At 45.2% G+C, this 12,259-nt stretch overlaps 1 protein-coding gene across 1 annotated transcript; it reads left to right on the top strand.

The window, feature by feature from the left end:
- Positions 1 to 211: 211 nt before the first annotated feature.
- Positions 212 to 3,242, top strand: LOC131280786 (nuclear pore-associated protein 1-like). Its single transcript, XM_058309272.1, has 3 exons — positions 212 to 916; positions 1,052 to 2,884; positions 3,066 to 3,242. The coding sequence occupies exons 1-3, from the start codon at positions 212 to 214 to the stop codon at positions 3,240 to 3,242; spliced, it is 2,715 nt and encodes a 904-aa protein (XP_058165255.1).
- Positions 3,243 to 12,259: the final 9,017 nt, after the last annotated feature.

Genomic DNA, 12,259 nt, shown 5'->3' with positions numbered 1-12,259 from the left:
ACTGCAGCACCTGTTCCAACTGCCCTTCCTTCTCCTCTTGCCCATCCCCCACCCCTCACATTCCCTCCCTCTGTGACACGTCCAGATTCTACCTCAAGCCAGGAGCTCAACAGTGCCAGTGCAGTCCTTGCCTCGGAGGAGCTGGGAGCTAGTTGACCTCTCTAGTTTCTCACTCCACTCCCTCGATTGGACAGCGCACAGGTAGCTCTTCATGGGCAATTTCCTGAGCCGACTTCAGTCGCAGCCCTGTAGCTGCTGCTCAGGGCCCGGCAGTCACCCGCCTGTTTATCCCCTCCACAGTTCTCCTGGGGCTCGTCCAGATGGCCCCGCTGCCCGAGCACCCCTCCCTGGCCCTGCCCACAGGTTGTCCAGCCCGGATGCCATGAAGTTACGTTCTGGGATTTACATCGCCCCTAAGAGGAGATATCCCATCCGGAACCCTCACTGCTCCTCTCTGGGGGTCCTACCATCGGTGTTCAGTAGGGAGAGTCTGAAGCCAGTGCTGTCATCGTGCAACTCCAAGATGTTTGGCTACTCTTCTGGGGTGGTGAGGATCCCTCGTCCAGGGCGCAAACTGTCCCTTCTGGATTTGGTCCCTGAGCAGGTCATCCCTAGGAGGCTCGAGCCATCCAGACACCTCCCACCCCTTCACCTGAAGGAAAGTGGACCAAGGGCCCCAGAAGAGGGCAGAGAAGAGCGAGCAGGGGAAAAGGAGGAGGAGAATCGCAGAGATACCACAGGGGAGGATGGGCAGAGGAGGGACCCCCACACCAGAGGGAGTGTCCAGGCCCCATTCAAGCCCCTGGAGGCCGAGGAGGTGGTCATGTCCTTCCAGGGTGGTCCTGGACCTCTGAACAAGCATCTCCATTGTAGGGACAGACAAGGAGAGAGCCAGTGTCAGGAGGCCCAGGCGTCTGTGAGCTCCTTTGTCAGTGGCTGGGCCATCCTGGGCTCAGACAGGCCTGCAGGAAGCATCCTGCCTCCTGGAAGGGGCGGTCCAGGGGCAGCAGGGCTCCCTGGTGCATCCTCCTCCTGCTTCCTGCCATGAGAGAGAACACCACAGGTGGTGCTGGAGGGGAACCACAGCAGCAGCTCTCCAGGCTCACAGCCAGGGGAGGAGACGCAGGAAGAGCACTGTCCAGCTGAGCAGTCAAGGAGCGCTCCTCTCCTCACACCAGCCAGCGTCAGGCCCTGTAAACGGAAAAGACGGAGGCCACTACCATTGCCACTGCTGCTGCCACTGTCATGGGGTGGAGGTGAGCGGCCCCCACCCCTGAAGTTTCCTCGGAGAGCCGCAGCTGGAGACTCATGCTGGCAAGAGAAGACTGAGCAAAAACAGGGCCATGGCATCGCAGAGGAAGGTGGAAGAGAGGCCTCTGCAGAGAGCAGTGTCCCTACACATGCCAGTTCTCCCTCTCTGCCTTCGGGGGAGAGTACAGATGCCTTGCACCAAGCCCCAGTCACTGGGCCAATCCCAGCTACCACCGCCACAGTGGCCACTGCCTTGGCTGACCTGCCTGCCAGGCCACCAATCCCATCTGCCCCTGTACCTTCGGCTTCTTGTCCACCCACGGCGGCCACAGCACCTCATCCTCTCGAGGCTGCCACACCTTCACATTCGCTCAGGGCTGCAACATCTGTTTCTGACCTCCCCACTCCTGCTAACGCCTTAACCCTCTCCTTCCAGCACACCACTCCTGCAAAGCAATCACCCGCACCCATGTGCATAGTTTCTCCTCCTCTGTTCTCACAAACCCCTCCCACCTTCCCTTCCACCTGTATCCCTGTCCTCACCAGCCAGCCCCTAGCGGCTCCCCTGGTCACACCCACCATCCCAGCCAGCACATTTGCACACGGGACCTCCCAGCCTGCCTCGGTCCCCAGTGAAAGTGACATGGACACCACTCCCCCTTCCCACGCTGTTATTTTCTTGCATCCTCCCAGCCCTGTTGTGCCTTCCCTCTGTTTTGAACATGCTCACAGTAATATGAAACCAACACCTCTTGCAAATGCCCCAGATTCCACCAACCTGCCTGTACCAATGGACACTACACCCACCCCAGTTTTCATCCTCCCCTTGGGTCCAGCAGCCACCCCTCAGCCCACATTTGGGGGCCTTGGTGGACAGCAGCTGGGAGCCACTTTTCCCACTGCTCCTGTCTCTGCTGGCCTGCCCATCTCTCCTGTGGCCACTGACACCCCAGCAGGCAGCCCCTCTGCGTGCTCAGCAGCTAGGCTTACCTCTGATCCTGAGGATATGGACACCACGCCTCCTCCCCAGGCTGTGGACTCTCTCCAGGCTGCTCCTGTCTCCACTGGCCTGCCCATCTCTCCTGTGGCCACTGACACCCCAGCAGGCAGCCCCTCTACATGCTCAGCAGCTAGGCTTACCTCTGATCCTGAGGCTATGGACACCACGCCTCCTCCCCAGGCTGTGGGCTCTCTCCAGGCTGCTCCTGTCTCCTCTGGCCTGCCCATCTCTCCTGTGGCCACTGACACCCCAGCAGGCAGCCCCTCTGCATGCTCAGCAGCTAGGCTTACCTCTGATCCTGAGGCTATGGACACCACACCTCCTCCCCAGGCTGTGGGCTCTCTCCAGGCTGCTCCTGTCTCCGCTGGCCTGCCCATCTCTCCTGTGGCCACTGACACCCCAGCAGGCAGCCCCTCTGCATGCTCAGCAGCCAGACTCACCTCTGATCCTGAGGATATGGACACCATGCCTCCTTCCCAGGCTGTGGGCTCTCTCCAGGCTGCTCCTGTCTCCACTGGCCTGCCCATCTCTCCTGTGGCCGCCGACACCCCAGCAGGCAGCCCCTCTGCATGCTCAGCTGTCAGGCTTACCTCTGATCCTGAGGATATGGACACCACGCCTCCTCCCCAGGCTGTAGGTTCTCTCCAGGCTGCTCCTGTCTCCAGGAAGAACATCTTCCCCTTTTATGCGGCATGTCCTGGTACTGACAACACACCATGCAATGGCAGCATTGCCTCAAACCAAGTCTCCACTGGCTTGCCTGTACCATTGGTCCATGGCCCACCTCCAACACACAATCTTCCCTTTTACCCAGGAACCACGCCTCAGCCCACATTTGGGGTCCCCAACGGGCAGCAGCCGGGAGCCAACAGCTTTAATCCCTGCTTCCAGTTGGGAAAGTCGCCATCCCCAGCACAAGCTGCAGGCTTCAGTTCTCCCACAGCCCAGCCACCCAGTGGTGGCGTTCCATCACCAGCATTTGTGGGATTGACATCACCAGGTTCCAGATTTGGCATGCCAGTCAGCACCCTGATGGGAAGTAGTAGCTGTGCGGTCAGCGCATCTGCCCCGGGACCCAGTTCCACTTCTGGAGCTCTCACCTTTGGAGCAGGACCAAGTGGAAGATCCAGCACCACTTCTGCTCCACAGGGCCCGACTGGCCAGAGCATACTTCCTGCAGGAGGAACCAGTGTCATGCCTGTAGTTCAAGACACCTCTGCTTCCACCTCCATGCAGGGCACTCGGAGTCTACCTCACAAGAAAACAGGTGGGACAATAGGAGGGGCCAACACTATCCAGAGCTGGGGGGCCTTTTAATTCCACCTTCAACCAGGGCACCTGTGATCCACCTGGCCAGGGCACAGGTGTGGTGTAACGGGAGGGGACAGCACCACCCCTGTGCTTGAGGTCCCTTGTGTTCTCTCCTTCCAGCAGGGCACCTGGGGCCCACCTGGCCAAAGTCAGAGCATTTCTAGGGGAAAACTTCTCTTCTCCCTTTAAGTCAAAACACCTGAGGCCCCTCCAGCCAGGGTTCCCCTTTGGCTTTAGAGGAGCCAGCGCCACTGGGAAAATACTTGTGTTTGGAGGCACTTTTGCTGCCCCTTGGGTTAAAGCGACTGTGCCTCTGGTATGGGCAAGGTAAGTAGCAGCTTTTCCTTTTGGGCACCCCATCACCTACCCAGGGCTTCATAAGAGGTATTTCTTCCAGCACAAAGGACCCAGTCTCCACCACTAAAGAGAAAAAGTGCCCCCCAGAAACGGCGTGCAGCCAGTCTCCTCGTCAAGGGTCTTTGAACGTCAAGAAAGAAGCGTTGGACAGGTCCGACTCAACCTCTTCACTGTCAGCAAGCTGGAGGCCCAGCGTGTGTGTAATGTGTGTGTGTGTGTGTGTGTCTGTGTGTTGGAGGCTGGCAAGAGTTCACTGCATGGACTCGAGGACTTCCACATAGGGAGTAGGAGAGAGATCTACACGTATATCGACTGTGCTTTCCCTGGCTTGGGTGATAACAGGGCAGACCCACACTCTGGGCCTTTTTTCTTGGAAATGGCAGGAAGCCCTCTTGTTACCTCTTGTTACCTCTTGTTACCCCATACCCATTTGCCTGAACGGGCCCTTCTCTATTTTCCCTATATGATGTAGATAGCTTATATATATGTGGACCGTTATAAATAAACTTGTTAATTTGTCTCTGCTTGTGTGTCTTTGCTCTTTGACTCAAGGATGGAGGAAGAACTGTCTTGCAGGAGTGGTGATGTTATGCTAGACTTAACTATTTGTTTTATGTGGGCAGTGAGGAGGACGTGGAAGTGGCCACACCTTATGACCACATGGCCTGGCTTCTGAAGCCTATGCCTTGAGCATTAGCGACGGCAACACAGGAGGACATGAGATCCAGAGCAGGGGGAGGCAGGGTGGCCCCCTCTTTCCTCTGTGCTTCCCCCCACCCCTCTGACCTCACTATGTTCTGCCATCTCCGGTGCTTGTTCAGAAATTGCACTTCACTATTTCAGTCTTTAAAATGTTGGAATGTGTTTTTCTGTGTGTCTTTTTAATTTAAACTTGTGCCCATCATCCTACCATGTTCAGTCTTCACCCAAAATGAATGGGCTTAGCATCCATGCACTTGAACCATAATTCTTGCTAATTCTACTCCAAGAAATGTATCCAAGACAAATGAAATTATGTCCATGCAATGATTCCCAGGGCAAGTGCATGGCAACCAAAACACTCCCATGGGGCGGGGACACAGGTGGGGTCCCTGGGTGCTGGGCCGAGTGCTCCTGCAGCCGCCCCATGCCCATGTCTGACCACACATCCCTCCACATGGGGGTCCCTCCACGTCTGACCACACGTCCCAGGCGGCACCCCCAGAACACGCCAGCAGGTCCTTGTGGGTTGCTATTCTTTTTATTACTGGGTTGTTTGATTTCTTTATATAACATGAATATCAAACCCTTATCAGATATATGGTTTAAAAATGTTTTTTTTTTTTTCCCACTGTGTAGGCTACCTTTTTACTTTCTTGGTAGTCTTTGGAAGAACAAAACTGTTTAATTTTGAGAAGGTCCCATTTATTTGCCTTTCTTTCAGTGTTCAAGTTTTGGGTATAAGGTTTAATTATTGCTTACCACAAGATCCTGAATATGTTTTTCTACATTTTCTTCTAGTTTTATGGCTGTAGCTTTTATATTTAGGTCCTTGATCCATTTTGAGTTAATTTTTGTATAAGGTGTGAAATCGGGGTCCTCTTTCTTTCTTTTGGATATGGCTATCCAGTTCTCGCAGCACCAGTTGTTGAATAGACTGTTCTGCCCAGCTGGCTTGTCAAAAATCACTGGACTGTAGATGGGAGGGTCTATTTCTGAGTTCTTTATTTGGTTCAATTGGTCAATTTGTCTGTCTTTCCTTAAGCCAGTACCATGCTGTTTTTACCACTGCAACTAAATAATATGTTTTAAAGTCTAGAATGAGAGTCCACCAACTTCATTTTTCTTTTTTAAGATTTTTTTTGTCTATTTGGTACCCCTTATCCTTTTAAATAAATTTGATAATTGGTTTTTCCACATCTGCAAAAAAAAATTTTATTGGGATTACACTGAATTTGTAAATCAATTTGGGTAGACCTGACATCTTAAAGATACTTAGTTTTCTAATTCATGACCACAGAATGTTCTTCCATTTGTTTAAGCCTTCTTAAGTTTCTTTTAGAAATATTTTATTGCAGTTTTCTGAATACAGGTCCTTCGTGCCCTAAATATTCAGTTCCTAAATATATAGTTCTCTTAGTTGCCCTTATAAATAATTTTTTAAAAAATTTCCTCCTCAGATTTCTCAACAGAATTGTATAGAAACACTACTGATTTTTGCTTATTAATCTTCTGTCCTGCTACTTTTCTGAACTCATCTATCAGGTCTAGTAGCTTTGTTTAGATTTTTTTTTTTTTTGGATTTTCTAACTATAGGGAACATGTCGCCAAATTGTTTTATTGGTAAGCCTTTCCAAATATACTTCAAAATATAAGACAAATTTTAAACTTAACTAAAATACCAGTATTTCATCTAAATGCTAACAATATTTTCTTAATATCATTGCACCTTTTCAAGTTTTCCAATTTGTCTCATATTTCTTTTCACAGTTTATTTGTTTGAACCAAGCATTGATGAAAGTGAGGTTTACATGTTAAAATTGGGTGATATGTGTCTTAATGATTTTTATTTTTTTTAGAAGTTATGACTTTACAGAGTCATCATATATAAAATACAAAATTCCTATAAACCACCCTTTTATTAACACCTTGCATAGGTGTGATACATTTATTACAATTAATGAAAGCACATTTTTTATAATGAACTATTAACTTTAGTCCATAGTTTAACTTGGGATTCTCTGTGTTGTGATGATCATGGATTGTTAAAAAGAATTTTATTTTAGTACCATATATATAAAATGCATTTCCTCTACAAATTTTTTTGTAATAAAAAACTTATTATTTTTATAGAAGCTTTAGATTTACAGAAAAGTTACACCAAATGTATATGGAATTCCCTTATAACCTTCACATACATACACATATGGTTTCCCCTATTATTAACATATTACATTACTGTGGTATATTTATTACAATTGATGAACCAATATTGAGGCATTGCTCCTAACCAAAGTCTATAGTTTCCAATATGGTTTACTTTGTGCTGTACAGTTTTACAGGCTTTGGTGAATGCATAATGTCATGTGTCCATCGGTGCAGTCTTGTACACCACAATGCCACTACCCTGAAAAGGCCCTGTGTTACACCCATTCAACCCTCCCCTACTTCTGGACCCCTGGCATGCATTATCTTTATATCAATGTTTTAACTTCTGTTACCACAAGATAATAACTACAATAACAATAAATCTAATTTGATCTGTGGTTACCTACTCCTCTTACATTTGCTCATTCCTCAGTTGTGAGGGATTTGGAACGATGTCCATTCCAATCAATTCAGGTTGAGAAGGGACTTAGATATTATGGGACAGATGGAAGGAATTCTTTTGTTTGTAGTTATACATCTTGTGCTTTGGGACGGAGCTTGTCCATCATTTTGTTGGTTGTCCAGGGCAAGCACAAAGAATAGGAGAGTAGGAATTGGCTGCAACTCTGTCAGGACTCAGGGCTTAAATAGCATATGAACAGTCAAAAGATTGAAGTCTCTGAGAGATATATTTAATGGGTGCATTGAAAATTATAAGTTTAAATAAAATGAGTAGAAGAATCCTGAGTAGAGAATTCTTAATATAAAGGAGTAAAGCTGTTATATTGGGGAAATAGATTATCCTATATTCCCAAATAAGGCCTGCTTAGAGAGTGTTGATTTATGAGGCTGTGTGCTTGGCCTCTGGTGTCCCCTTACCCTTCCATGCATACTTCTTTTTTCTTTTCAAATTATTTATGGATCTGGGTTTCTGGGTCTTGTTGCTGTTCTCACAGCCTGAATGTTGCTATATAAAAAATGATTAAAAAAAGAAAGAAATTGCAGGAAAAGATGAAATAAGAGCTCCAAGCATGACTCACAATGCAATCATAATTTCAAGCCCTTAAAGAACACATATTTCTTTACCTGGGATAATTCCAGATTAAAATCCCCATGAATTGGATCATTCAACTCAACTAAAGTGATCAGTTTCTCAAAATCCCTGGGAGCTCGTGTCAGCTTGCCTTATGACTGTCATCTCCTATAATATCAACTATCTGGCTTTAAAACAAAATAATTTCAAATAATTCAGAATTTATAACTGTGGAAGAAGTTGGAAATGGAACTTCCAAAAGCTTTGGGTTTCTAAGTCTAAATTCTCATGAAAAGTAAAGTGAAGCAAAAAATATATATATACATATTTAAGCTTTTGCAAATAATTCATTTATTTTATTTTACTTTTTAGAAGATACTGGGGATTGAACCTAGCACCTAGTCTATGAAAAGCAGGCACTCGACCACTGAGCTATACCTACTTCCCTGAATGATTTATTTTAATACGTCATTGTATGTCTTATATTTATTTTTAAATTTTTATTCATTTATTTTAATGGTATTTTTGAAGATACATAGATCACAAAAAATGTTACATTAAAAAATATGAGGTTCCCATATACCCCCCCCTCACCCCACTCCCTCCACATCAACAACCTCTTTCTTCATTGAGGCAAATTCATTACACTTGGTGAATACATTTTGGAGCCCTGCTATACCACAGCAAATATATTTATTTAAGTATGTTTATTTATTTTTATTTTTATTTTTGACTTTATTCATTTTTTTTATATTACATTAAAAAAAATGAGGTCCCCATATACCCCCAACCCTCCACTCTCCACTACTCCCCCCATAGCGACATTCTCCTCCATCATCATGAGACATTCATTGCATTTGGTGAATACATCTCTGAGCATCGCTGCACCTCATGGTCAATGGTCCACATCATAGCCCACACTCTCCCACGTTCCATCCAGCGGGCCATGAGAGTACCTACAATGTCTGGTAATTGATCCTGCAGCACCATCCAGGACAACTCAAAGTCCCAAAAATGCCTCCACATCTCATCTCTTCCATTCCCCACACCCAGCAGCCACCATGGCCACTTTCTCCACACCAATGCCACATTTTCTTAAATATTGGAAATAATTGGAAAAAATAGACTTGTGAAAAGATAAGCAAAATCAATGTATAACTGTTTGGAGAAATCAATTCTGATAAAAGATTTAGTGACATACAGAGTATAAGTTTTAAAATCTCTGTAAGGTAGGAAATTTCTTTATCATGGTTTATAGCCTATTCCAGGAGGAATGAAGGGGAAAAGTCTGAACAACTTTTAAAATATGTCCATGGCCTTTATTAAATAATTCTTTTATAGAAGACTATTTTAATAAGGTTTATTAACTAATTTCAAACAGAAAAGAAAAGTTTGTAGCATGAGAAAATAAAACGTGGAATTTATAACTTAGTGCTTTCAGAAATTGGAATGGTTCCATATTAAAAAATAAAATTTAGGCTAAGAATATATCAATTCACAGGAATAGATGACTGCAGATGATGACATGATGATGATGATGATGATAAAGAAAGGCATTTCTCTTGGCCTGCTATGTGTCAGATTCTGTGCTTCTTGGTGTTTTTCATGTTTGACTCCTCTTCCCTAATTGTGGCCTTTTGAAGCAGGTAATTCTGTCTTCCCTTCTTTAGACAAACTGAGTAAGAGTTTGGGTAACTTGTCCAGGGTTGCAAAGCTGAACTCATACGTTGAGTAAAGTTAAAGACTTATGGGCCAGGATAAGAAGTATATTAAATAATATTCTTTATAAGTACCCTAATAACATTAGAAATAACTATTAGTTTGCATGTTATAACAATGTTGCTAAAATAGTTTTTTAGATTACTGATAGAAATGAAAAACTGGTATACCTGATAAAAGGCAAGGCAGTGATAAACAGCATCTCTTTTAAAAGGAGGCAAATTAAGAAAAAAATTTTTGCTTATGTTTGCTCATATGGAATTAGCATAAATTAGCAAATCTTTTAAATTGTGTACTCTAAATATTTCTTTTACAAGCATCTCTGACATTCAAACTGTGAATTTTCTTCTTACAACTCAGTTGAGTTTTAAAATGCTGCTTAGTTGCAGAAATATAAAAGTCATCATCTTCATAGACCAAAGGTCCACCAGGAAGAAAATTAAAAGGAAGTTAGACTTAAAAATTTTATTAGTAAAGAACCTGAAAGTATTCATTTAAATCTTATTTTTGTCATTAGACCTTTATTATTAAAGTGCATATTGAAAGCCTTTTTAAAATTCATTTTTCTACATGTGGACTCGTCATTTAAACTGGTAAATATTTGTAGCAAATATACAGGTGCTATTATCAAAATACATTTTATCATCATCAACTTTATGATGATGCATATTTCCTAGATATATTGCACTATTCCATTGAAACAATGTAATTAAAGTATTAAATAACTGCCTTTTCTACTTCAGGAGTAATGGCAGTTTAGGTTAAAAAGGGATTCTTAGAATAAGATAAATGGAATTTGGTTTTGTTACTCAGACTTCTCAAAGGTTCACGTCCTAAAATAATTGTTCAGCTCAATTCTGGAATCTGGACTTGGTGTTTCTGAGATAAGAGTAGTTGAGCTAGGGTGTCTCAAGATTCCTACTACTGTTAATAAAACATAATCATTGGGTGGAGGGTGATTCGAAGATATTAAAACAATCTGGGACTATCAGCAAGATGGTGGCAGAGTAAGGAGTTCTTAGAGTCCACTCCTGCTACAGGGCAGTAAGCATACACCCAGAGCTCTCTGAAGCCAGCTGAAGCACCTGTCTGTGGGCTTCAGGAGGCCAGAAGAGCATGCTGCAACATCCTTGAAGGAGTGAAAGGAGGAGATGTCTGTCTGCAGAGAAGATTCATAAGTAGAGGCTCCACGCCCCAGAGGCCGGTGCCCATCCTCCACTGGAAGCACAAGTCATCTTGGGAGCTGTTCTGCAGCTGCAATTGAAAGCTCCACTTCCCAAAAATGGGGAAGGAAGAGGCAACTGGGTACCAACTTCAGGTACTGATGAGTAAATTCATCAGACTAATGTATAATCCTGAAAATAGCTGAAGTTTGAGCCTGTCCAGGTCAGAAAGAGGCCAGAAGCCGCAATTTTAACTCTGCACCTGGCATGAGGGGAAACAGAGCAGACTGAAAATTCCAGTGCTGGTGGGGACCGGCTTCTTTCCATCCAGATCATATTGCAACTCTAGTCTAGGCCCCAGTGCCACCTCTAGCAGGGAGGAGGCTGCAGGGACCTGAGGCAGCCTCTCTGGGAAATTACCGGTCAAGCCATGGAGGCCGGTGATTTTCTTCCTCTGGCAGTGCAAGCTGCCCCAGGAGTTGTTCTGTGGCTGTAATTGGGAGCTCCATTTCCCCAGAACAGGGGAGGAGGAGATGGTTGACTGCCGATTTCAGCTACTGATTGGTAGACTCAGATGGCTAAGAGATGACCCTGGGAACAGCTGGGGTGTGAATCTGTTCACATCAGAAAGAGACCAGTGGCCACGATTTTAACTACACCCCCAGCATGAGGGGAAGCTGGGCTGACTGAAAGTCAAAGCGATGGTAGGAACCAGTTTCTTTCACCCAGATCAGCCTGCAGCCCTAGGATAGGCTTCAGCCCCAACTCTGGCAGGGAGAAAGCTGGTGGGCCCTGCAGCAGCCTATCCAGATAACTGTGGGTACCTTTCACTGGCACAAACTAAATAATCAGGAGTCTACCAGGGCAACTGCCGTCATCTTGGACCCACACAACATAGATTGCTGCCCACACCTGCAGCTCCATCCCTGTCTCAGGCAGGGGAGAAAGGGGTGTGAAGCTTCATCAGTTTCTCTGGGCAACTACAGTCTAGACCTGGACAACTTGGATTATTCCACACAGCTGTGAATCTGTCCTTACCTCTGGGAAAGGAGAAAGTTGGGAGAAGCTTCATTGATACCTGGGACAATGAGGCCAGCTTGAGCCTCCACAGCTTACAGCACCAGTTAAATCCTTGCCTCCTATTGCACAACCAGCAAGGGAGAAAGGGCATGAAGTCCTAAACTAAAGAGAAAAACTCTACCCAGAGTAAAAAATCTAGGAGGCCAGATGCCAAGACCCCCCTAAAAAAATTACAATCCACATCAAGAAACAAGAAGCTGAGGCCCAGTTAAAGGAACAAGATGAGCCTCCAGATGACATAAAGGAGTTGAGACAACTAATCATAGATGTTCAAACAAATCTCCTTAATATTTTGAATGAGGTGGCTAACGAGATTAAGAATATTAAGAAGATATTGGATGAGCACAAAGAAGAATTTAAAACCATACAAAGAAAAATAGCAAATCTTATGGGAATAAAAGGCACAATAAGTGAAATTTAAAAAACATTGGAATCATATAATAGCATACTTGAGGAGGCAGAAGAAGGGATTGGTGAGCTTGAAGAAATGGCCTCTGA

The sequence above is a fragment of the Dasypus novemcinctus genome, chromosome 12 (assembly GCF_030445035.2).
Source record: "Dasypus novemcinctus isolate mDasNov1 chromosome 12, mDasNov1.1.hap2, whole genome shotgun sequence".
NCBI lineage: Eukaryota > Metazoa > Chordata > Mammalia > Cingulata > Dasypodidae > Dasypus > Dasypus novemcinctus.
Note: the sequence above shows the minus strand (reverse complement) of the source record. Positions and strands in the feature narration are given on the sequence as shown.

Coding starts and splice junctions, on each gene's coding strand:
- LOC131280786 (XM_058309272.1), top strand. CDS start 212: ATGGGCAATTTCCTGAGCCGACTTCAGTCGCAGCCCTGTAGCTGCTGC. Junction 917..1,051: donor GTCAGGAGGCCCAGGCGTCT/GTGAGCTCCTTT, acceptor CTGCCATGAGAG/AGAACACCACAGGTGGTGCT. Junction 2,885..3,065: donor CCACGCCTCCTCCCCAGGCT/GTAGGTTCTCTC, acceptor CCTTTTACCCAG/GAACCACGCCTCAGCCCACA.